Raw genomic sequence first — 27,305 nt, forward strand, 5'->3', positions numbered from 1 at the left:
GCTCATGCATTGCAAATGTATGGCAACATCGCCATGCAGCGGCATCGCCTCTCAGCCTACCACTGTACTGCAGAGTAGACACACCCCTCCGAAGCGCACGCCTCACTGCACACATTTGCAAAGTGTCAAAGAAAACCACAAAGAAAAACGCACAAAATGAAATATGCAGCTGCTCGCTAAACTCGTGTTATTGTTTTTGCTGCGTGGCATCGATTGCGACGGGGTGGGGTGGAGTGGGATTGGGGGGTGGAGGGGGGGGCGAGTTGTTCGCGTGTGTGATTTTAATAATGCCCCGCGCACGTAGCTCCGCAAACAAAGACACTCCGGTGGGGATGAAACCCGCGGCCTCGGTGAGGCTCTTTCCGCCTATTTGAGGCGCCGCGCCGCGTCTGCGGTTAGTACGGTAATCCCCACACCGGGTCTCCGTTGATTCAGAGATCAGAGTGAAACGATGTTGCTTTAAACCTCACGCGGTCAAAGTTGTTTACCTCTTCGTTACCTCTGACGTAACGACACACCCCTGTTTGAGGGGGGCGGATCTGCGCGTTACGAGCACGGGCGCCGACCAAACACGCCCGGCCGGGGCTGAGACGTTACCAACCACAGCGCAAGAGACACGCAGAGCCCACCTGTGATTGGTTACCGTAGGGGCTGGGGGGGAAATCCCTCTTTTCCCGTAGAGGTCCTGGGGAGGGGGCGGTGCATAACAACAAAAAAAAAAAAAAGTAATGGCCATCTATTTGGGTCCTGAAGAAGGAGGGATAGCGTATTTCTCGTCGGACTAGCTGAGGTGTGATTGAGTTTTCCCCCCGTTCCCGCATGCGTTCGCCCCTCCGCGGTACCGCGTTGCGCCTCGGTCGTTTCCTCGTTAGCTGTGCGCGGCGTGCGGTCTCAGAAAGGTTAATACGCTGGCTGAACTTGGTGCCGCGTTTTAGGGTTAACGCAGCCAGCTAGCCACGCTAAGCTACTACCACCACCACCACCACCTCCTCCACCGCCGCCGCCGCCGCCACTACCACCGCCGCCGCCGTGCGAGCCAGCGTCTGGAAGGGCGTACGAGTTTGACGTTTTTCTCCTCACATTTCTCCGAGTGTCGGCGCGGCGCGGTCCTCCCTCCTTTCAGCCGAAGCGCAGCCCAACAACATGGAGGGGACACGCTTTACGGGAGCATGAAGACGGCGAACGACGACTAAAAAGGGATTAAAAGCAACTCGGTCTTCATGGGGAAAAGTTCAGCAGAGGTACGAAACTCGGCGTGCACGGGGAGGAGGAGCGGCAGCTCGAGTCTGGAGTTCAGTTTGTGGTGATTTTTGTTGCACATTTTTTAGCGCAGTTAAAAACTTTGACGTTTTATCGGGGGTGTTTGCCCGACCGCCGTGTGCTTACCACCGAGCGTGTATGTTGTCGTTGAAAATAGTTCAGCGTTACATAAACAGAGCAACTGCAGGTCAGGTACTAGGGTAAAGGCCCACTCACTGACTTGCGACATGCAATTTTTTTCCTCTTTGTATTAAACAGGATTAACAACTTGGGCCAAACCGAAGAAAGGTTTCCTCTCTTACCTGTTGTGCAAGGGCATGCTTAAACCTCAGGTGAGCCATTCCTCATTTGCTTCCATGTTCACACCTGGAAATGTTCTTTTCCGCGTACTGATGCAATGTTCGTCTGCTTACTCTCACGTGAATAAAAAATATGACATTTTGCATTGCTGTGCTCACTTCTCGGCTGTCCCTCTGTTATTAAAACGCATCGTTAACATACCAATGTTAAGTCTCGAACGGCATTGTTTCATTTTTGTGTGGTTAAAAGAAACTAAATCTGTGACACTCCCAACACCAAAAGTCAGGCCTGGCTGTAGGCGATGTGTAATGACATCTGCAGAACAACTGCCAAAACAGTCCCTTTAAGTACAGAGAGGGGGTTTTCGGTCCAAAGAAGAACAGCTAAAGCCTGTAATCATTATATTGACTCCTCCCTTAATTGTTACCTTTAATAACAAGTAGTAAGTAATGATTAATGTTAATTAAAATTCCTAGTCCCTGCATGAAGCCACACTTGGGTAAAGATAAACGTCTCTGACCTCAGCTATTTTTCTGCCCTCGTCATGTAACGCGCTGTTACACTTTTTCCTGTGCGAGATCATATCTGACCAGGGAAGGACGTCTCTGTCAGTTCCAGAAAAACAACAACCACTGTTGCCCGGTAGAATTATTTGCATGTTTTAATTTCATTTTCCACCTCGTCAGTTCTCTGCCTCTGTGTGATATCATGGATTATTACCAGCCTCTTGTATCTCTTTGAGTTTGGAATTTTTATTTATCTTTTTTTTTTTTTTTTTTTTTTTAACAAACTCCAGCTCTACCCTCTCTGCTGCTTATCAGCAAAGATAAATCTGAAAGGAACAAATGCTAATTTACGGCAAGGCTTATACATTCCTTGCCTGTATCGCTATTCCTGGTGAGCCCAGTGTTAGATTTCTTCTGCCAATATATTTCTGCTGAAAAATAGCATGTATACTTTTTTAATATTTAATATATAAATATATATATATATATTGGTTGCTTTTCTGTTTCAGGAAAAATAAATATTTCTTCACCGTCTAAGCTGCCGTAAGGTCAGTGGTCCTGTTTGGCCTAAATGTCAGCGATGTGACAAATTTGTGAAGTATTATTAGGTGCAGAACCCGAACTTAACCCAAATGAGGACAAAGTGGGTTTCAGGTTTCGAATCAAGTTTGATGTAGGACTGCAACGGGAGGCTGCGAAAAGGGGACTTGGTTTTGTGTCATTATTGACTGTAACTGTAGCAGGTTGTTTATGGAGCGGTGCGGCTGTGATGATGGTACAGTCCATTAGGTCTCCTATACGCTGAGACGCCCTCCCCCTTTTCGTGACTACAGTAATTGGTTGCTTCCTCTTACGTGTGACCCTATAGAAAGAAGCAGGCTGCTGTACTTAACAGTATAGACCCACTTGTGTGTACCTCCGTGGATGCGTGCCACATCACGGGTTCAGTTGCCTTTGAGACTAATGAAGTGTTAAGTTCTCCCTAATGTCTTCGGGTCCTGGGTTACCTCTTGTGGTTGATGGTTTCTAGGCCAAACACACCACACAGGTAAAAAAATTTGTCGTACACGCAGTTAAAAGTCGTGCAGGGGGAAAAAAAAATAAAAATCTTCACGGAAAGCAAATGTGATATCCCGTTTTATTTCTTTTGAAACAAATCTTACCATGTAAATGCATCGTATATGAAATTTTACCCGCTTGTGTGTTATTGTTATTATTTTTTTTTTTGACCTTTCAAGAGCAGATGTTATACTACACAAACGCTAGCCATTTCTTATAATTTAATAGAAGTATTTCCCGACAGACAGACAACATTTTATGGAGGTTATATAACGTGACTTGTCAGCTTTGTGCTTTTTCACCCACCTCACCCACATGTGTGTTGTCTGTCCGGGCCTGTCCAGTTGGCTTTCTGCGTGCCCGACTCGGTGTGCCAGAGAATGTTCATTCTCTGTCAAATTCGGCAGAGACATAAACAGGACTTTTGGTGTGTGTTTGAGTGGGCCTCTCCCTGCCTCGTCTCTTTCCCCTCTCCAGAGTCCAGCAAGGGGCCCAGCATAAGGGGGCAGGCTGCCGTCACTGCCTCTCTCTCGCTCTCCCTTCGCTGGCCAGCAGTGGGGCCTCGGCGTTGGGGGAGAGAGGAGAGGAGAGGAGAGGAGGGGAGTGGAGGGGGGGGCTCCAGAGACCATAGGTTCGGACACGAGACACGGGACCCCCCACCCCTTCCACCCCCGGTTTAGCCCATCCTGTGTGGGGCACAGGTCACCTTGTCATGTGCTATTAATGCTGCTGTAACATGTTCCCTGTGATCGTAGGAAAAGAGCATGAGATAGACCCGTGGAGGCTGCAGGAGGGAGAACGAGAGAAAGAGGGAAGGGACGAGACAGGACTGGACTAGTCTGCTCAGCCAGTTGTTTAGCGGCATTACAGACTCAGTTTGCCTACGTTGTTGTTGTTAGGTCCACATTGTCTCTTGTTGTCCATTGTTTTCTTTTACTCTATCTGTACTCCCCGTGCATTGTTTGTCTTTTCCCTGAGAAAATGCCCTAACCGCTTTGAATTAAACTTATTTTTCCGTCGCTAATCCCAGATCATGTTCCCCCGTTAATCGTGCTTGTTTTCTTAATCTCCATCTTCCTCCTCCTCCTTTGAATTTCCCCCTTCATCCTCTTTATTATTTTTTTTTGTTGTTTTTGATGGTATTACTGGCTTATATTTGCTTGTATGCGTGAGTCACAAGGCCACGTGTTTCCATTGTGTCCCAGCTCTCTTTCTAGCCGGGGCTATTGCAGATCTGATTTGTTTTATGTCTCTTCTGTACTCGTAGTGACCCAGGCCGAGGTATGCAGTAAAACACATCGCCTTATGCTTTCTCCCTTCTCCTTCCAGCTCTCAGCATCTCCCTCTCTCTCGTCTCTCTCCTCCTTTATATATTTCTCCCACTCCTTCGCTGTCTTTTTTCCCTTTAAGAGAAACTTTTGGCAGCATGGAACAATTTCAGAACCATTTGTGGGATTGCGTCACATGATGCGGACGGAGGCCGCTCATTGGCCCGTCGCGCGGGGCCTCCTTCTCTCACTCACGCGTTCCTCAGCAGTCCCTCTCCGTCTACCAGTGCTGTTATAGGTCTGGATGTGATTCTGACTCTGACTCTTATGTGTTGGGATGTGGTCTGTAAGCTCATTGCTGACATTCTTGGGACGTGATGCCAGGGGTTTTTTATTTCCCGCTTTCCCCTCTCTCTTCTGCACGTCTGTGTGCACTTAAAATGATCCCTCCTTGAAACGCTGTCTGGAACCTCCCATTTACTCACTTTGTTATGCCTCGCTCCGTCCTCGGTCTCATTTCATTTCGACGCCCCGGCCCTAATGGCAGCACTTAATTAGGTCTGTTAGATTGTGGGCGTGGGTATAGGATGGGTGTTATAATCACCTGATATTGACTTTGATGGGAGTTAATCTAAGATCTGGGCCGTGCTCCAAGTCTTCCTCACGGCTGAGGTCTTGTTTATGTTTCTTCTATCAGTAGCAGGGCACCTGACAACGACGGGCAATAACAACCTTCCTGCTTGGTAATCACATACTTGTGACGCAGATGGAAATCAAATGCCTAGTAGAACAAAGGGGAATAAGTTACCACGAGTGGTGTTGGACTCTTGCCACGGTCGTGCATTTCCCTGTATGAATATCTCACAGAGTCTTCCAGAAGATACAGTAAAGGACTCATACATTTACGACTCTGCGCTTATTTGTGCATAGCTGTCACCGTAAAGTGTTGCGAAGTCTCGTGTTGGCTTCTAACAAGTCTTTACCCACTGTTCCTCAGGTTCACACCATCTGTAGTCGAGCCCTAATGTTGTATCGATCGACATTAGATGTCAACTAATTAGTAGGTGCGAGTTAGCGGTATTCATTTGGGACGCAGGGGTGCAGATGGTGCAGGCGTTTTTGCGCGGAAGAAATGCGATGTGGGTCGTGTCGTTTTTCCGAGGATGGAAACGCTGTTTGGATATTTCTTCGACTCGGCTGAGTTAAAACCCTGCCAGGTGTTCATTAATAAATATTTAATCACTCCGTAATGTAGGTTGGGCTGTATGACGAGAAGCGGTTTTCTCTAACATGTTGATCTTAAATCCAGTCCAGGCCGCCGACAGCACGAGACCAATTTATCTTTAGAATTGATGCCCTCTTCAACTGTTGAGCATTAACTCTTCCGCAGACGGCGTCATATCTTTAAATCTAACCTGGCCGTTTATAACATTAGTCCCTAGATTATGAGAAACATGCGTGTCATTTCAGCCATACTGTGAATAAATCAAAGGGGGAAAAGATGAGTCACCGCTCTACTGCATGCTACACTTGTTCTCCCTCGGCTAGTCTGTTGGGCAAAAGGAAGGGGAAACTCCCTGGCCTCTCCTCCAGCTGCTTTACCAAAACTGGGCTGATGTCTTTATTTTGCATCTTTCACCAACCAGTTAAAATGACATGTTAGAGACAGTTTGTGGTACTGTGCATAATTACAGCAGGCCTCATCTCTTGCTCATCTACCACTGCTGCCGTGTCTCTCCGACCTCCAAACTCCAGTCTTTTGCTTCCCCACGTCTTCGCCCTATTTTTCATATTTGATCTCTCACATGCAGGCCGTTCGGTGTGTTTGAATGTCGTTTAAATCGACGTTTGTCTCTGCTAAATTGAACAATTGTGCCACTATTTAAGGACAATAATTAATTAACCAAAGTAGTCATCAGATTTTTTTTGTTCAACATCCTTGACCAACCCCTAAAAACAAAGGACTATCATGTTGTTCTCTAATAAACGGAATTTATGGTCCACAAACCCCTCTGCTCACACTTTTCCGATACGTGGCAAAGGGTGTCTGTTCTGATCATTTGTCATAACTTTGTGAAACTGACGATGTGACATTTACATCCACTTCACCCATATGTTTTTACATAGGAAAGAAGAGCTGGGGGCTTAATTGTACTTTATAATTTATTTTTTTCCCCCCTATTTATTGCTTATTTGCGGCAATGTCATGTGTAACCATGTGTGTCAATGCCACACTGTATCAAGTTCCTGCCTGCAGAGAATTTCTAAAAATGTATTCCAGTGTGGCTGGTTAGAGCATCTGTAAACGCATTTGATTTTGTTCCAAGATACCGTAGACGAGCCTACTTCCCTCACTGGTCGAGCAGGAGGGTGTGGTGTTAGTCACATGTGGTTAAACCCTGCCCACTTATCTCCAACACATCAGTGCCTTGAGTCACAATTCCAGCCTGAAAGAAATGTGTGTTAAGATTAGAATTGTTTTTTTTTCTTTCTTTCGAGGACATTTTACCGTCGGCCTGCACACATAAATATAAATACATACAAACAACACGTTTTAAAACCAAGCAGAAATAAATCAGACTATAAATGTGATTCCTACATGACTAGCAAATCGCTTTTACCCATTTCCCTCTCAAGATGAAGGCCGTCGGAGATGAGACGCGTATTTATATTTAGCCAGTAATTGAAGTGGCTTGTGTCTGTGTATTTTTAGCCGGCTTTCTAAATAACAAAAACAGCCTGTTTGTGATGATCGCCTTCTTCGGGCCACCTCTGCTTCCCTGCTCCTCGTACTACTTCTCCCTCGTTTCCCCCACGTGCCAGCGTGGTACGGTAGGATGTTATGACACAGTAAGTCACTGTAACAAAGAGGTCACCCTGCCCCTGCCTGCATCCAAGCATATATCTCTGTGTTTACTCCGTTGCTCCAACACCCCACCACGCCACACTCCTCCTGGCCTGCTTTTCTTGCACATCTCTCTTCCCTCCTACACCACTCTCGCTGCTCGCTTCTGTGGGTTGGCATTTCCTCTCTCTGGAGGCTAACAACCATTGAGAGGGTATGAGACGGGACCTGATCTGAACTATCTTGTGTAGCGAGGTGTAATGGACTCGTAAGCGCAGTGAAAATATATTGAGAAGATTACAGAGGTCTGAGGAAAGGCTACGGCAAAAAAAAACAAACACAGAAAAACAAACATCCGATGGCATTGAAGTAGTATTTTCACACTTAAAGCTAAGTACGGGGTAATGTGAAGGACAAGGACGAGTCCCGCATGTGCACTGAAACCACTGCTTCAAGAGACGCAGCGCATTGAATGAACAACCCGGGCAACATGAGATATTCAAAGGACTTTGCATAAACTGGTGAAGCGGTTTTTAAAAAAATCAGGTAGAAGTTGAGAATGAAAAGAGATTTGCCTCCTTCGGGCCGCTGTAAGATTACTCCTGCTCATACTAGTCATGTGGCTGGGATGAGCTCCCTTAATCACCCTCTGTTCCCTTCCACTACATATGGAACATGTGTAACTTTCACTGTCATTCACCAACTAATTGATGTCCCAAGATGACAGCCATTCATTAAAGAATGTGGCGTGTTGTGTTGAATTTATTCAGCGTCATTAAAGGCTTTGATTAAAGGAAATGCATTTGATAGGAAAGAGTTTGAAAGGCACTACAATCTACTTTGTTTTTTCTTAACCATTAAAAGTGAGAAATATGCACTCCGTCAGAGTTGAATGCTCTACCACAACAACCGTTGCAGATAAGATGTAACAGGGACTTTTTTCTCGAATTAAGTCTTTCCAGGAAAAGTCCCAGAATTTGCCCAAATGGGTATAATAGAAAACAGTCCCAAAGGAGATAATACTGCACCTGAATATTGCAGAGCTTCACCAAATACGCTGTAGTTTTATGGATTTTTAATTTGTAGTGCTTGCACGGTATATTCTGTTTAAAGGGAATTGCGGTGCATTTGACCCCATCGGCTCACTCTGTTTGGCCAGGTGCGAATACAGTAATCTCATTGGCTGCACACCAAAACAACTGCGGTCCCAAATGAACTCTAGAGTGGTTTGTGGCGGTGGGAACGTAATCCTAATTCGATCCGATCCAACTGTTGTAATTCTGAGCTAAACATCCCCTGTAGCCATTAGCTGCCTTCCACTGATGTCAAAAGGAAGCACTTCACCTTTGAAAAATGCGAATCCAGCTAGCGTTATCATTTCCTCAAAGTGCATTTGGCATTCTGCTCGTATAGTTTTACCTTGTGTATTGGGTAATCACCACGGTTATTAGCGAACGGCAGCTCTGCCGTTGCTTTGTTTAATTTCGTAGCAATGCTTCCCCTTGGATGAAACGCACTAGTCCAGAACATAAGACTGTCTGTCTGTAATTTAGTTTCTTGCTGCTGCGCCAGGCACGTGATCATCAATACATTAACTGATTGGTGCCAGACGGATTAACTTTAAAAAAAAAAAAAAAAAACCTTGTAAGTATGGAATAAAATTCCGTTGAAAATTTCCATAGGTACAGTTACAAAAAAAAAAACATAATACTTTTCTACTATGACATCTCTGATGGTACTTATCAGCTTCTTTTTTTCCCCAGTGATTTAATCGCATAAAACCAGTTCGGCTGCACACTTGTTTGCTGTGCAGTAAAAGCATGTAGGTTAATGAGGCCACGTTAGGATCAGTACACCATATCAGGAGATTTAAATAATTACAGAAGCTGCACGCAGCCCGTCTGGAGCTTGGAGACACATCTGGATGGACCAGATATGACCAGATATTTAGACTTCTGCTTTAAGTTGACCACGCACTTTGGAGAAAAGGATTACTGAGGAGGTTTGGAGATGAAGACATTTATATTGCTGAAAGTTTCTGTCGGCATTGTTGAAAGCAAAAAAGAAACCGTGCCGACTAGTATTAGTGTGGCGCTCTCGCAGAGCAAGCAATAAATGGCTATGTCCGTAGGTTTCGGCGTCTATGTCCCACGGTCCTCTAAAGTCCCTGTGAACTGCGGCCAAATTCAACCGCAACTTTTTCAGTTAAATCTCCATAGCGCTAGACGTCTTTTTTTTTTTTTGCTTTGATTAACAAGGTGGTTTGATTGGAATGTAATCAACAGAAGACGCATCCTAGTAAATGCACAGCATGTTTTGCTCTGGAGGGAGAAAATATGTGAAATCTGATGAGGTGCAATAGTAAGACAGCCACAGAAATATTTTAGCCCTTCCTGTGTTTCTTGCTTTCCATCCGCATCTGCAGTGGTTTGTTAAGATCTTATTTCTGCCAATAATACGCTGCTTCTGTTTAAAGAGACCAACAAATCTGCTCACCACCTTAGAGGTTTTCGGTTCCAGCACATTGGAATTCGACGTCGTTCGCTCCAGAAGTTGCTGTAATCCAAGCTGTTAAAGTGATACAATCAGTGGCATAATGCATAAGGGTCCCTACTGTCTCAATAACCCAATCAAAACACACGGCAACCGGTAAAATAAAACAGTTAGGTGCAAGGTAGAAGTATCAGATACTATAAAAATATTGTAATGCATACAATCATTCACTAGGCTTCTGTTTCTTTATTGTTGAGCTGGACTCATGTTAGGAAATCAGAAACCACAGAGTGAGTGTTTCATCCCTAGTCCTTTGTTATTCTAATAATAATAATTTGCCTTATTACCACAGCGACAGATTTGATTTATGCTGTTGAATGGTATACGCACAATATATATATTTATATATATCATTAAAGAGCGTGGCGTTCTGTAGAAGCCTCAAGCTGAAAACCTGTCCCCGAGCTTCGCGTGTCTGAGACTGGAATGAGTACAGATCTGGTCTAATAACCTGATGCATTATTTAGGACTCTCTCAATTCTACTGTGCATTTAGTGTAATGGCCTGTCAAGGCTGAATGCAATCACAGAGGAGTGACTTCAGTGATCATTCGATGATGTAAGGTAAATGGGTGTTTTGGTTCAGTGAGTGATGAGTGTAAATGCCTGCTGGGAGTAGTTTGCCTTCGTGCAGCAGAACTTATTCTGTTCCTTATTATGAAGATTTGTGCCATTTATACCAGTTAGGCTTGTGTAACATTACATGAAAGCAATTAGGGATTTGTGGTCCTTATGTCGGACCTGCCAAAAGTACTAATTATATATTTAAATCAACCATAAACACTGTGATTTTCTCCTACTGAGTTACAGCATGAATCATAGACTACTACATAATGTGTCGCCTCTCCTCTTTTTGCTCTGTTATGTGTTAGAATTTCAGTATCATCTGACTTCTTCCTCTCGTATTGCTCTCATATTGTCAGCTGTTACTACTCACACCATCAGTAAGCAGTTATTTTTTTTTTTTTTTTTTCTTATGATGGATGTCTCAGCTATGGTTGAGGGGCACGGGAAAACTTCATAAGGGGGTTTGAATACACTCAGACACAGGAATTACGACAGTATTGTTGAACGGTCTCAAACTGGAATTGACTGAGGAAGTTTGGTAAACCGTAACTGCATTAATAATACGTACATGTGTCTCTTCGGTTTTGCTTTGGGAACACATTGTTCAGCTGTGTTTTGGTTCGTTCCTGAGCTTGCATACAAACTCCACGGAGCCTCCGAGTGCCTGAAATATAAAACCTATGCCTCTTCGTGTTTTCGTCACCTGGATATCCAGTGTGGACTTAGTGTAATTGACCCGGTGGGCCTTACTGTGATGTGTCCACGAGTAAAGCCTCGAATAGCCGTCACAATATGTGTAATTTGTTTTTAACGTGATTGATGAACCTTTACAGCTTGTTATGTCATTCTGAAGGACCTTTGAATCAACATTTGTACTTTGCGCTCAGAAATAAAGGGATGGGAGAGTGAGTGGGAGGGAAAGAAATACAAGTTTTGGATTGACACAATTTGGAACGCGTGCCTGTTTTAGCCCTGGAGGCCCTGTGCAATCCTAACAACACAAAACACGTTGACTATAGAAGCCTATGCACGGCGGCTATGTAGATTACGTTATATATTTATCAGGCTTTACAATAACAGATTTTTTTTTTCTTTATGGATGATGTGAAAACTGAACGCGCTCCTTTGAGTTTTTTTCTTTTGCATTACCTGGCCAGAGATTACTGCTTAAGGAGCGAGGTCAAATCATCGTTCTCTGTGGTCCGTTGTCTGTCCAAGCTCTGTTTTACCCATCTGCCGAATTCCCCCGACATGTATTTGCACACATGTTTTACTGTGCTGCAACAGATGTATCAGATATTGCTGGTCGAAGCATGTGGTGCGTATTGTAGCTTCAGTAAAAAGCTGGAGCCACTGCGACCCATGACGCCTGCAGCCGTGAAGCAAAGACTGGGTCCTCTGTTTCCTGTCTTCTCTTGACCTCCTGTTTTAATTAACACGCCCCGGTGATAAAAAAAAAAAAACGGGCAAAAACTGAACTCGGATTGAAAACATTCACATCCAAAGTTGAATCTAACAAAAAGTTGTCGAGACTTTTTTTTTTTTTTTTTCTCCTCGAACGGTGTGTTTTAATTAGACTTGAATGATGAAGAGCTCTGTCAAATTATTTTAAATTATTCAGCCGGGCCTTTACCTCATTGACTGTTGATTTGTGAGCTTGTTGTGGTTTGTATTGGTTTAGTAACCCCCCCCGCACCCACCCCTCCTCCCTCCCCACCCTTCCATCATTTGCTTCGCATTCACTCTGCAGTGGAAGCAAAGAAAGGAACAAGAAAGGAGCTTTGTGAAAAGGACAGTGATTGTTTGTTTATGAGGATGGTAGCCTTGCGGTGACATGCCTCTTTTCTCCCTCTCACGAGGCTGTTAAGTGAAATAGATACTCGGAGCACTATGTAATTTAAATGTAACCCAGATCCAGTATTTTGGAGCGAAACGAGGGTTTTTCCTCTTGATTTATTTGGCTCCGGTTCTTCACCCAGGACAAAAACTCTTAACTACAGTTAAGTTCACCCCCAAAAGGCTCGATCGGGGAGTGCATCTGGTCCGAAGGGAGGAAGGAGACGGATGAAAAGAGATGTGAATCACAGATTAGACACCATGTGTAGGAAACTCTGTAAAATAGAACAAGGACAATATTTGAAATGCAATTTAAAATCATTCCTTTAAAATATTTTTTCTCTTCTCTGTTTCTTTCTCTTTTTTTCTTTTTTAGTGATGGAGCCCACAGTTGTGAGTACATCCACTCTGGCCCCTGATGAGTTTGACAGGAACGTGCCACGGATCTGCGGTGTGTGTGGCGACAAAGCCACTGGCTTTCACTTCAACGCCATGACCTGTGAGGGATGCAAGGGCTTTTTCAGGTACACAAATTCGCGCCCCAGTATGTAAAGTCAAAACGCATTAATTCTACGATATATGCACACTAACGATGCCTCGTGTAGCCAGCGCAAACCTCCCAGGTGGAGAAGAAAAGAAGAAGAAGAAGAAAAAAAAAAAAGACCCATATTGACCAAGTTATTGACGCATGCACGCTTTGGCACGGGTCGAGGCTGAAATTGCATATGTAATGGCCACCCACATCCTTATACACATAAAAAGTAATTGCCGCCTACAGTTACACGGGAACACACACAAAAACACTGACAATATTCGTGTTTGCTCTAATTCTCAGCAGCAGGTTGAGAATACTAATGAGCCCGGTCCCTATAGTTAAAGCCTTGGCTGCTCCCTTGCTCACTGATGCAGGCATGAGTTTCCAATTTAACCGAAGACAAAACTAGAACAAGTCATGATTCCGTGAGCCCGTGTATGTTTGATGTACCCATCCATTTGCGTCTGTTCCCCTCCGCCGTGTTGATATTTAAAGCGAGAGGAGAAAAAAAGGCGGATGTTTAATAATCTCCTTCCTCCTTCTCAGGCGGGCCCCTGTTTGAACTCTCCAAGCATTTGTTTCCGTGTGTTTTCGCTCATGTCTGTGTATAAACGTTCATACATAAATGTCCACCGTGGACTGAATCATTACAACTTTGCGTCACTTTTGGCAAGACTCATATTTGTACCCCCTTAGTGTTTGGCGGCCGTCCACAATTTTTTTTTTTTTTTTTTTCAGTTTCATGCAGCCGCAGGCTTATAGAGAAAATATTTCTCCAGTTCTGTTATGATAATTATTTGTGCAAAACACTGTCAAACGTGCCACATATCTTAACTATTATTATCAACATAGTTAAAATATGTTCAAACAAGTCTCTTTTTTTCCCCCTTTTAAATTCATAGCAACATCAGGGAATCATTTGACTTTTATTTTACAGCTAATACATTTGTGTATGTGTGCATTAGGCGCAGCATGAAGCGCAAGGCTGCCTTCACATGTCCCTTCAGCGGCAGTTGCACCATCACCAAGGACAACAGGCGCCATTGCCAGGCATGCCGGCTCAAACGCTGCGTGGACATTGGCATGATGAAAGAGTGTAAGTATGACAGGTGACCCATATCTCTTCAGGGCATTACACAAGCGTGCATGCATTTGTAGTTTGGCCCTTTCCGTGCTTCCCTATCATAAATCATGAGACTAATTAGTACAAAGTGCTTGGATTGTATAATTGAGTCACAGACTAAATTGCTGAATATGAATAAATATTACGTCCCTGATTGATGCAAGACCAGATTTCCACTTTATTCATTAATATTCTCGGGTGTCCTTGTTTCTTTTTGTTTAATTGATTGTAAAATGTGATGGTGTTTGATGTCTTTTTTTGGGAGGGGGGGCTTCTGTCCCTTTCGTAAACATTATGTAATGTTTGGGCTCCGGTCAAGTATCTCGGGGTCTTTGCCCCATTAGCATGTTGACATGTTCTGTTTGAACTAATAGAGCCTCCCCACATTGTGTACAGTGAGTATACCCCATCTGAAGTTTAAACACCGTACGTACAATATAGTCAGGCCACTTCTTTCCAGTACTGTTTGTTTTCACAGCGTGTAAATAGAAGGTACATCTTTTCTTGTTTTTCGGCTAATATCCGCATATTGTCCACTTTTACGAAAACACCTCAGCTCCGCCGGCCGAGTGCTTTTTTTTTTTCTTCTTTCCCTCGAGTTTCCGGAAATACCACGAAAAAATGGCGGCAACAGCACAGCAATTTAGTGTATGAGCGGGAGCAAATGGCATCGCTGTTGCTGTTGCAAAAACAGAAGCATGTTGTTGAGACCCAGCTCTCTGCCTTTCTCTCTGTTTCTGTGAGCTAATTCAGTGGCTAGAACAACAAGGAGCGAACAGAACAAAGACAATGCTTTCAGTTGTTTGGTGCAGCAGGGGTCTCCATATGGACCCATCCCCTCCCGTTCTCTTCCTCCGGAGAATAACAACCCCCCCCCCCCCCCCCCCCCAACCCTCAAACACACACACACATTTCACCAACATGACGGTTTTGATGGTGTGCATGTTGTCTTTTGTCCTGGTTGTTGTGCTATCCATGTATCCATACATAGTTTCTCTTGGAAGTTTATTTATTTTTTTCCCCTCCACGTCTTGCCCACCCCTCCCAGTCATTCTGACAGACGAGGAAGTGCAGAGGAAGAAGGACCTGATTCAGCGTAGGAAGGACGAGGAGGCGCAGCGCGAAGCGGAGAGGGAGGCGCGGAGGCCCCGACTCACCGACGAGCAGAGTCAGGTCATCACCACGTTGGTGGAGGCGCACCATAAAACATATGACGACTCCTACTCTGACTTCTGCCGCTTCAGGGTTCGTGCATCGATGCTCAATCTCGTCAAAGTTGGCTTTGTTGTGAATTTCTTCCGCATGTACCAAAAACTAACAGAAAAAGTTTCTAACTATCCATCGGTGAAGAGGTGAAGTGAACGAACACAACAGATAAAGGCAGACATTATTCTAACACTAAAGTAAACAATAACTGAAGTGCAGAGCAGATGAAGACAATTACGAGGGTTAAAAAAGCAATAAAATAAAATAAAGAGCTCACGGTGTATATGTAGACATGGCAGCAAAAGGTTTTTCTGTTTGAGTAGGGTTTGTAGATGTGCAAAAGACAGTCAGACACATATTTTAGTTTTTTATTCAATGTTAAAATGAAACTGAGGATCTTTTCTCAATTCATTCTTATGTATAACCAAAATAGTAAACACATGAAAAAACAACATCCAAAATGGGTTAACAGCATCTGACATTGTCAAGTTAAGTAAATTAAAGAATATGACGAGAGACAGAGACTATTTGGTTTATGCACAACAGTCAGAGTGGTCAAGCGCCTTCTGTCACTTCGTTTTAACTATGAAATGTTATATTGGCATCACTGTCAAAAGAGTGCTCTGATATTTATTGGTTCATCTGTTAATTTCACTAAAAAAGAGGTCTGCTGGAATTATAGAGTTAACATTTACTGAGACAACAAGCAACTGTGACGAAATTTAATCAAGTAAATTCAGTGTACACGAAGCATGAACTTACAACATACAACAGACAAAACCACTAGAAACCCCAACCACCCTAGGACCCCCACTGAAAAGAGGAAAAAAACAAATAAAAAAAAAAACAATCCAGTCATTTGCTACAGTAGAGGCCACTCATTAGCTGAACATCGAGACGGATGTAATTATGAGAACACGACTCTAATCTTGACCAATGTGTACAGTGTGTGTACATCCTCCATAAGAAATAACATTAGCACAGAACAATCTACGCCAGCATAAGAAATGGAGCACGCTCGGCATTAAGACGACAGATAAATAGCTAGTGTAGCAGTGATAAATATGACCAACCGTGTTATTTCTGAAGGAGACAGGGCAAGAATGAATTCTTCAAATGGACACCACACAACATTTTAGCACTTTATTTATTATACAGTGTTTAAGAATCAGATGACTTTTAATGAGGAGAGTCTTTACATGTTATGAAAAATATCAAAATAGCATAAAAATGTGTCCTGGATCCTGAAAATAGGAGATGAAGAAGGAGAAGAAGTAGAGAGATTTTTTTTACATGTGCTATGTTCTCCTGTCTAGCCTCCGGTGCGTGAGGGCCCCGTGACACGAAGTGCCAGCAGAGCGGCCTCTCTCCACTCCCTGTCGGACGCGTCCTCTGATTCTTTCAGTCACTCTCCAGGTAAAAGCCAAAACTGACTGGCTGGTTATGTAATTGAGCAGTTTTTATAGTGCGTTCTCCCCCTTTTTTTGTGTGTGTGTGTGTATCAACAGTCATTATCAGAAACCAGAAAGAACACGCACCTTAAAGTAAATTTACTTGAGTCAAAACTGGAAAATGATCTCCATAACTTCACGCTCGAGAACCCACAGTATAACGGCTCCACGTAACGGTTCCAGTTTCCATTACAGCTGTTTCCATGTTTGCTTATACATTCTTTACTGAGAATCCAGTGGAAATCCTGTGAATAACCTGTGGCCTGCAGACACCTGACTCCTACTAGTAAACATCAGGTCATTAATGCGCCCCGTCACTAATGGAGTGAACACAGTCAGGGACGGAGTCATGTGGCTCATCCACCACCACCACCACCACTCAGAAGAGGCCGATAACTGAAAACAACTCTGGGAAGGGGATATTCCCTCATATTTCATCCGCTTTATACCGACCTGACACTCATGTATTTTCATATGATCCTTACGCTCAACAAGTCTTCTCTGTTCCGAGTTTGCCGCCTGTTCTCCCCGGATACTTTCCGTATATTCATGGGAGAAATGCTGTGAAATTGTTGCATGCGTCATATGAACAATCTGTCCCCTTTTCGTTCCTCCTCTAACCTACTCCCGTCCTTCCCTCTCGCTGTTCGCCGCAGAGTCTGTTGACACCAAAATGAACTTCAACAACCTGCTGATGATGTACCAGGAGCAGGGCAGCAGCCCTGACTCCAGCGAGGAGGAGGGCTCCAGCTTCTCCATGCTGCCCCACCTGGCTGACCTGGTCTCCTATAGCATCCAGAAGGTCATCGGCTTTGCCAAGATGATCCCCGGGTTCAGGTATGTTTGTGTGTGTGCACGTCAAGAGCTTCTTTCACGTCCGTCACAGCTGCCCCGCTTGTCACTCCGCATTAGTTGTGAATAACTGATGGTGCCCAAAATAAAAAGAAAGTATTTTTTCTGTAGAATCTGTCTTCCTGTCCTCTAGACACCAAGCTTAACCAGGTCATGAGATACTGAATAATTCCAGTTAAACCTGAAATAATTACTAGACAGCATTCCTATTCATTAATAAACCGTTGCTGCTTTGAGTTGGATCTTTCACTTTCATTTTTTATTTTGCTTTCTTCTGTTGCGTAACCCAAGTCTTCGTCCCTCCAGAGAAATATCTAATTGTTTTTCCTGTTTCCAGGTTGTTGTTTTTTTTAAATGGTCACATTATATTTAACCTAACCCTGGCTGCTCCTCTTATTTGCTCGTTACCTAAATGTGTGTAGACTTTGCACGCGTACTCGTTTCTTTTTTTTTTTCCTTCTATGCGATCAGTTGGTTTCGTGCCACGGTGATGACTGCAGTCTAAAGGCCATAGATTACTGACAGACTTTATACTGTATTACAGGTGGCTGACACATTTTGGACAACCCTGTGTGTTGTGCTGGCCCTTCCAAGGTTACACATTTGCTACGGTCGTGTTGTTAGTATGAAGTTCAGCCCTTTTAAGTGTATCACTAGGTTATTGCCCAACTTCGGAGGAAGACGCTCCTCCTCCCGCGCTCAGAGGTGTTTCTTGCACGTACACTCGCCGGTCGCGTGTCTTGATCGTGGGCGACTGATAGGAAAATTGCATTGTGAAACTTAAAATGTACAACAAAAAAACACGGGGGAGAATACAATATATTAACCTTGAAACAGGTTTCACGAGACTGACTAGAAATTGTGCCTGCAGGAGACAGAAGTCGGCCCGTTTCATTGTGACTGCAAAGCCAGACTCACTGCGTCTGAGGTCTTATAATTGTGTCACCTTCCACTCATGGAAACTGCTGCAGCCTTCCAGAGTGTTTGTCTCTCAGTGTGTTGACACACAGTGTCTAAGGGGAGGTCACTTCAAAGTCAAGGCCCGAAACAAGTCGGGACCCGTATTTCCTGAAAGTTGTCATTCCCCCCTGGCACTGAGTGATGGACATGAAGGATTACCTTGGAATGTTTGTCCACTTACCGACTGCTTTCTAATCCGTGGAAAACAGCGCAGACCTCCCCCAAAGATCTGCAGGTCTCAGCTCATGTCTCCTGCCAAGTTCACCACTTCTTCATCTTACATTTAGCGTTATGAGAGGCAGGATTTTAACTGCGACCGTAGGAGGAAGTCATGTTATTTTCTTCCTACATACCACGTATCTAATAAAAGACTGGCCTTTAACACGTTGCCATAAAGCACCGAAGGAAATTCCTTTAACCCTCCTGTTATGTTCTGGGTCAAATTGATCCATTTTAAAGTTAAAATAGTTAATAGTATTCGTTTTTGGTATGAAACCCCCTCTGTTTGACTACATTAGTGTAAATACGCACACGCCTTGTTCATATCGTTCGTTAATTTGTTAATTTCTGGTTCTGGTTCGTGTAAAACATCCAAGTTATGTAGAACTATTGTGTTTTTTAAAATAAAAAAACAAACAAACAAGTGAATTTTCCTAATTGAACCATATCTGTGAGGGGTAAGGAACACCATTACACTAAATATTGTTAGAATATTTAGTAATGGAGTTAATAGTGAAAGGTTAACAACACTTATCCAAAAGATGTAAAAAGAAAAATCTTAATAATTAAACAAACAAACATAACAGGAGGGCTGAAATAAACTCTACAGGTGATACACAGCTACATTACGTTAACAGAATGATTAAGCTTATTTAATGTTTTTTATTAATACTTATTAGTAATATAATGGCTTCTTTCCCTGTAGGGAGCTGACTGCAGAGGACCAGATTGCTCTGCTTAAGTCCAGCGCCATTGAGGTGATCATGCTGCGTTCAAATCAGAGCTTCAACCTGGAAGACATGTCCTGGAGTTGCGGTGCCCCTGACTTTAAATACCAGATCAGCGATGTCACCAAAGGTCAGTCCAAACGCTGTTTGACTGCTGTTGAGACAAGTCACCGTTCAGGGCCGGGTGTATGCGAGCTTCTCATTTAAAGTAAAGGTAAAGGTCTGTTAGGGGAGGTAACCTTATTAGTGGGGGAAGGCAGACAAGTTATTGACAGTTCCCTCTGAACGCACATGTGTATCTATAGGCGAAATATGCGCAAGTGTTTTGCAGAGCCGTTCGTGCATATCTGCAGAAGCACCCTGTAGGCATGGCTTTCACTAGCCTTTCAAACAAGACCCCCTCTTTCTGGACTCAACTAAAGAATGTCACTCCTGACCTGCTCGCCACACAAAACAACCACTGTCTGAACCAGGAGAAGCGGCTCTGTTGTGCTCTTCTTAAAATATCACAGAGTAGTTGACACAAACACGACTGGAATACAGATGTGTTTTCTTACGCAGCAATCAATAGGGTGTAAGAACTCTCTTCCACATGGGATCTTGTCCCTGAAAGCCTCATTATGGCGGCTTATTGGAAACATTTCTGTGTGTCGAGGCTGTTGTAATTGAAAATGCTATTCTAACAGACCTTTTAAAATGTATCACTGTTAAATGATGCATTAGCACAAAATCCATACGAGACCACCGCCTTAAGTTCAAGGATTGAATAATAATGTTTTCTTCATTTTTAGGATTAATTAATCCGATAAAGCATTTGGTGCAAAGTGTTTCGGCTGTACAGAAAATTTGTCAAGAGCTAAAAGAGCACCGAGGTTTGATACACAACCCGGCAATAAAGCAAATAAGGAAGCACACTCAAGACAATCGGGGGAAACTTAAGTATTGTGTTGCTTTTAATTTATGGATCTACTTACAAACAAAACATGCAATAAATAGCATTACACTGATCCCAACATGTAATAAACAGCAAAATGAAACTGCGATGATTTAGATTTAGAGGGGTATTACATTTCCCCCCCGATGGCTTTTCGTCTGTAATACAGTTTGGAGCTGCACAGATTCTCATGTTGTGTCGATCCCATGTAGCGGGCCACACTCTGGAGCTGCTGGAGCCGCTGGTAAAGTTCCAGGTGGGCCTGAAGAAGCTCAACCTGCACGAGGAGGAACACGTGCTGCTGATGGCCATCTGTTTGCTTTCTCCAGGTACCGTACGCCTTCGCCGCGCTTCCGAAGGGACGCACGTACGCGCTCGTCATGAATTGTTGATGATTGATCTGGTGTGACTTGTGTTTTGTTTTTTTTGTTTTTTTTTTTCGTTTTCCCACAGCAGATAATATATTCGTTATGACTCGGTAAATCTCATCTTAAAATGTTGATTAAGAGATTTTGGCGCATCGTGAACAGTCCTCACTGGGCGTAGATGACATTGAGATGCAAGTCTGTGTTATATCTGTTTTTTTTTATGCAACAGCCCTTATGTGAGCGTCCATTCATGTGTACGGTATGCATTTGCGGATACAGTGCATGCATTATACATGTAAGCAGGCATGTGTAACTAAAGGGATATTTGCATCCCTTTGTGTGGATGAGGCACCTCATTAACAATGCATACGTGCTCTCTCTGATCTAAAATTAGCCGCCATGTGACCAGAATTGTGGAGATAACAAACAACAATGATTTCCCATGGTGGTTGTTTTTCCAGTGTATATATATATATATATATACTGTCCTCAGTAAAGTACACAAATTGCAAGCACCAGTTTTCCATATACACCGCGTTAACGGCCGTAAATATCTCGAGTCTGTCTTCTCCACTGCCGCAGACCGGCCAGGTGTGCAGGATCACGCGCGGATCGAAGCCCTCCAAGACCGCCTGTCGGAGACGCTGCAGGCCTACATCCAGCTCCACCACCCGGGCGGGCGGCTGCTGTACGCCAAGATGATCCAGAAGCTGGCCGACCTGCGCAGCCTCAACGAGGAGCACTCCAAACAGTACCGCTCACTGTCCTTCCAGCCGGAGCACAGCATGCAGCTCACCCCGCTGGTGCTGGAGGTGTTTGGCAGTGAGGTCTCCTAGAAGCCACCTTCTGAACCTCAGCGGTGGAGAGGAAGCTGGAGACAAAAAAAACCCCCGAGAGGGGTTAAAAAACGGACGGAGGGAGCTGAGGATGTGCTGGATGGACTAAATGGAGGTGTGGGGTGTGAAGCAAATGGAGGAGAGAAAGAGGTTCGTGTGTGTGTGTACGTGTGTGTGTGCGCGTGTGTCTCTATGTATGTATCACGTCTAACTCTTGGTGTAAGGGCCAAGGTTGTATGGAGAGCAAGCAGATGCTAACAGACATAGTAAACAAGGGAATTTTATATAGTATATACATATAACTTCTGCCTATATACAGTATTTTTGTCTGTATTTAAATCAACCAACAGCTGCTTCAAATACCTGGACATTTCGTGTGGGCACATGTTGTGCACACGCCAACACAACAAACATACTCAGTTATTCATTTAGCCATTCAGTTGAGCTACCTCTTTGTTTTACCGGGGTTGTTTTGTATTTACATCACCTACGTGAAACAGTAACTTTTACACAGAACAGTTTAGATACAGTACGGATTACGTATCAGTTTACCGGTGCAAAAGCGGTGCCTGCACATTACTTCGAACTTCTGATGATTGCAAAAGCGTGTATTGTGTTTTTTGTTGTTTTTTTTTTTTTTTTTTTCCATTTGTTTTCTTTTTATCTGCTTCTCTCCAAGGCAGCATATGTATATGACTGTGTAAACAAATCAAACACACGCCTTTCACCTTTTCACCAAAGGTATGGTCAACTACTCTCGAAAAGCTTCCAGTACCTAAAAATAACTTTGCTGCTCCGTGGCTCGCTTCGCTCATGCAGCCACTCTGCGACTTGTCTAGCTTCACAGCCTATGAAGGAAAAAACTGTCATTATAGAGGTTTCTACTACGGAGTACAGAGCGTTAGTCTGTAATTTAGTGAAGTTTTAATAGGACCTGATTTTGAGGTGAGAATTAGCCACTAAATGTGTTAGCTACTTTTACACTGCTAACTGTCAATCGAACCAAGCCTGCATTATGGCTTGTTACTCTCTTTCAAAATTGTTTTTCATTATTCTTCTCTTTTTTTTTGTTTAATTGTTTATTTCCATGTAAATAGTTAATTGCTATCACTTGTATCCTAAGCACTGTTATACCACCTTTTACTCGAGCATATGTATTGCTATACAGTATCTATATTATCACAGATTTTAAAGGGCTACAATGCCAAATCTAACTGGAATAGTATATCAAGGCCAAAGCAAGGGGCCTTTGTTTTTAATATATAGCTGCGTACCATACTTGGAATTGGCATAGATGTGGATACAATTGCAATAGAGGCTTTTGTTTTATACGTCATTTTCCCCTTTAAAACAATTCCATGAATTGTTCCTCTTCAGTACACCGTGAGCTCAGTGGGCGGAGAGCTTGGGAAGCTGCTTCAAACCTCCACAGATATTACAACCCTTTCGTTTCTGACTGGGGAGTGGATTTTCTAGAATGTCTGAGGGCCTGGTGGTAGTAGCGGTGGTGGTGGTGGTGGTGGTGGTGCTGCTGCTGCTGCTTCTGCTTCTGCTGCACACCTCTACACCCCGGCCCTCCTGTTTGATGATGTATGCTGCGCAGCCCTCTAGTGGCTGTAATGTGTAAATACCAGGTATAAATATATGTGTCTGCCGCTGTACATAGGGCTACATAGATTCTTAAGGCTATTTTTTTCAAAGATATATATGCAAATACCATGGACCCTTTTTTGTTTTTTGATCCATTATCACCATGTTCTGAAACACTATGCTCTTTGTTTTTACTTCTGTCATTGGGGTTTGGATGGTGGGGGGGGGGTAAATGGGGATTTCTTGTATATCTGACAGTCAGGTTGTTATTTGTTTAGTCGTGGGTTAATGATTTCCAAGGTTCATTTTCAGAAAGAAGACAAACTAAACATGTCGCGCTGCTCTCAACTATAAGCCATATGGATCACCGAGTTAGTTATACACACACGATACATTACAGTACATCAAAAATAATGACTCCAGAGCCTTGGACATTTCTCATTTCATCATCTACTAAATGTATACGCTATTTATCTGTGGCTTTTGGAACATGAGCTTGTATGTGATAAGAACTTAAATGACTTCTCTCTGCTGCTGCTGCTTCATCAGACAGCATCTAATGGCTTATAACCCAAACTGCCAGGAGACTTTTAAACGCTTAGGTTTACAGGCCAGTAATATATGGCGTGCTGCATGTGGGATTATGGTAAAATTATACGAGACGACGTGTCTTCTATATTGAGACAATTCTCCAAAGAAACGTTCCACTTCCTGCCAAGTGAAAAAAGATTTCATTTGAGGCAACTTCGCTTAAAGGAAATCATTCGCAGAGGTGATACTAAAGTTTCTTTCTTTTTTTTTTTGGTCTTCTGTTTGCTGTGTGACGGAGGACTACCGTTCAAACGATTCTTGGGATTGGCCATCTGTGTAGAGTTTCCTTCATCTCAATAGACCAGAGTTACTCTAAAGAAGATGCGAGGACTTTTTTTTTTTTTTTTTTTTTTTTTCGGGTTAAACGCAACATTTTCTCGCTGATTTTCGTGAGAAGACGTTAATTTGAGTCATTCATTTTCACACCTACCATTGGAATCAAGGTCCACTCTACGTTACTGTGGCTTTCTTTTAACTCTTCTTAGTCACTGTGACACCAGACGACAGCCGGAGCTTGATTGATGCTTGGATAGCACATTCGGACGTTCCCATATTCCCATAATCACGATAAGTATTGGAAAAAAAAAAAAAAAATCCTTGGGATTATATAGATATAATTCCATACCCTGCTGTGATTGAACTCTTAAAGGAGTTGAAGCTCGAGTGTCGTTAGGCAGTACCACTCGTATGTATAGTATGTCAGTTTGATGAGGGGTATGATGTGCTTGGTTACTGAACACTGACTTTTGAAGTTTTGAAACGTCTCCATGTTGATTTTATTTTTCTGAATACATACTCCGGTATGTATGACGTGGGTTTGATTTAGTTGTACTTTCTTTTTTTTTTTCGAGATAGAGGTGCAGTGTTGATTTGTGTATGTTAAATACAGTGGGAGGTTTGGTGAATACGTAAGTGCCACAGGGAGAGTTCCCTCCACACAAGAACAGGGTAAACGAGGAGTTGCGCTTGGGGATTTCAAAACCAAACAGGAAAACTCTTGAGGATCTTTTAGTACGTCTCCTAAATTGAGCAATTAGATTTGCATCAGTGTCATGCGGCGCGAGGGGGAATTCAGAGCTGGGAGGTTTCATCCTGCGAATATCTGGTTAAAACTTCATCCCACATTTATCCCCGTTTCACCCGAAACACCGTGCGCACATGTGAATGCGGTTAAATCCGAAAAAATATGGAGCATCCCCCAAAGATTCCTGTTTGGTTTTTTTACCGCGGTAGGCTGCTCAGTATCTGTAAGTTCTTAACTCTGCATTGTGGTTGTCAAATACTGGAAAGCATACGTCAACGGAAATCCACCACACATTAAAAACGGATCCACCCTCGTTGAGATTTCCGCGATATCGGCAACATAACCCAGTGACCTGCAATATACTACTCACGGTACACTATCACCAGCAAGCTTTACAGCTTCTTCATATTAGCAGACATTTTTGAAGTTTTTCTGTAACTGTTGCCATTACAAGTCCTGTCTGAAAACATGTAGGATACCATTCAACCGAAAACTGTTGGCCATCTCCCAAACGAAGCATTTTAACTCCTTTATATTTTGTTCCTCCCTTTAGGACAGGGATTGTAATGGAATCAACTTAATGTAGTTCTTTAAAAAGAAAAAAGAAAAAAAAGGAGTGTCCACAATGTATGTACACCATAATCTACCTAAAAAACCTACCTCTTTTAGCTCAGATGTTGCTTTAGCATTAAGCATTTGCCTCTGTTTTTACTTTTTATAATATTTGTATTCATGTTGGTATTTATTGCTGTCTAATGAGTCATACTTCAATGATTACCTCAGAGATATCTCACAGATTTGGGAGAGTCCAGCTAATGAAGTCATTCATAGTTTTTTTGTTTTTGTGTACAGTTTTTCTTTTTTTTTCTTTTTAGCAATGCCTCTTTTTCTTTTTTCTCTCTCTCTTTTTTTTTAACGCACAAATACCAGGAGTGTTTTTTTTTTGTTTTTTTGTTTTTTTTTTTTAAATAGTGCCTCCACTCTGACCGTTGGGGCTCTGGCTAGGATGAGGAGGCTGCACTCACTCCAGAAGCGGCGTCCTTTTCTGTCCCCCCCCACCCCCTTCGTTTTTATATCCACGTAGTTCTCAGCGACGTTTAGATGCTTCTTTTCTGCCGCCGCGTTGCTGATATCTACGGTGCGTTCGTATTCTTCGAGGGGCGACCGGAAGAGGGGAACTTTTCTGAGTGAATGCAGCCGTGAAGAAGTAGAAGACTTTGTGGCAGCAGGAGAAGCGAGAGCTGTGCTTTGTGCTCCACTTGGTACTTTTAGCATGGCCTATAGTACGTCTTCTTGTCATTTTCTTTTTTTTAATTATTTGATTTTTGATTTTTTTTTTTTTTTTTTTATAACCCATATCCTCTTTGTGTCTTCACTTCTCCTTCTGTCGTAAAGTCTGTTCGCGCAACTTCATCATTCCCTGCCAACGTTTGGTCAAACAAGGGGAATTAGGAGGGGTGTAAAAGCCTCAGTGTCCATGCAATGCTGCTTTTTATCTCGAGCGCCACCAAGTTGCGTTCAATCGACACTACGTAACACAGGCAACGTCCAAAGTGTCGGCCCCAAAGCAGCGCGGCAAAGCCTCACCGGAAGAGAGTGTCTTTTGAAAAGTACTCAACTTAGTGCTGCTCACTGGGGGGAAATAAAAAAAAAAATAAAAAATATTCCAGTTAGATCCTAGTATCATTAATGGAGCAACTACTCACTTTTGGTGAACTCAAACCAAGCTTTTTTTGTATTCATGTCAATCTGCTTCAGGTAAACACTGAATGAAAATTAGAGAGTTTTTATTGATTGGCGAGGAACAGTGTGGCCACGGTCACGTCTACCCCGAGCTGTGTGCCATAACGTGAGCCTTTTCATGCAGGGGGAGGGCGTCTGCGAAAGCCGGCCTCACGTGTTCCCAAGCTTCATTAGAGTGGGGAGATCGGTTGTCTGAGTGTGAGATTGGCTTCTAACTTAGTACTCTGTCAAGCCACGTATATATCGACCTTTATCCTCATATATATATATATAAATATATATATGAGGAATAAATCTGAATTTGGCGTTGAATTCTCGCCCTGCGTTGTGAACCCAAATCATGCCACATTCAATTTAAACGCCTGAACCAACAAAAGCACTTAATATAATGTTTGTAACACATGTATACTGATCAAGCTACTAGCCATAAACTGCCTGTGTAGGTCAGCATGATGTGGCTCCAATTATCAAGACAGTTGCCTAAATTCTAATGTAATTGCAATTTATCTTTTGTCTCTTTTTTTTTTTCAAAGATCTTTTTTCTATTATAAATTGGTGTTTATGTAATGTTATTTTTGTCTGATGTTTTGCAAATCAAAAATAAACAGTTGTACATAGCAGTGGGCTTCTGAGTGATTTATATGTTGAAACGTCCGTACGTAAATTTCGATTTCAAATGTCTCCTCCTCCTCCAGTCGTCACATCCAGGGTCCAGGTTTACGGCCTGTTCTTAAGTAAAATCTCTGCTGTGCACCCAGCAGGAGAAACTTCCTTTACTCACTTCTCCATAATATTCAACATAGAATTTGCAGAAAGGCTTTGGCTCCACACAAACAATATATAATGTATATTTTATATTTAATTATTATATTTATGGCAGTTGCATGCCCCAGACTACTCCTGCACGTATTTGAAATAAGAAATATTTGAACCTGTGTATTATTTGAATAGC

General features: G+C 43.0%; 1 protein-coding gene across 2 annotated transcripts; it reads left to right on the forward strand.

Moving 5' to 3' along the window:
* The first annotated feature begins 288 nt into the window (after positions 1–288).
* Positions 289–26,971, forward strand: LOC125006675 (vitamin D3 receptor B). Of its 2 annotated transcripts, none has more exons than XM_047582947.1 (10): positions 289–1,303; positions 1,519–1,592; positions 12,570–12,717; positions 13,694–13,824; positions 14,900–15,096; positions 16,374–16,473; positions 17,165–17,345; positions 19,246–19,397; positions 20,414–20,530; positions 21,152–26,971. In XM_047582947.1, exons 3-10 carry the CDS (start codon positions 12,572–12,574, stop codon positions 21,403–21,405), a joined length of 1,278 nt encoding a protein of 425 aa, XP_047438903.1. In that variant the 5' UTR covers positions 289–1,303; positions 1,519–1,592; positions 12,570–12,571; the 3' UTR covers positions 21,406–26,971. The 2 variants fall into 2 exon arrangements, with proteins under 2 accessions (XP_047438903.1, XP_047438902.1); XM_047582946.1 differs by having other exon boundaries at positions 290–1,241.
* The last annotated feature ends 334 nt before the right edge of the window (positions 26,972–27,305 follow it).

This window comes from Mugil cephalus, chromosome 4, assembly GCF_022458985.1.
Source record: "Mugil cephalus isolate CIBA_MC_2020 chromosome 4, CIBA_Mcephalus_1.1, whole genome shotgun sequence".
NCBI lineage: Eukaryota > Metazoa > Chordata > Actinopteri > Mugiliformes > Mugilidae > Mugil > Mugil cephalus.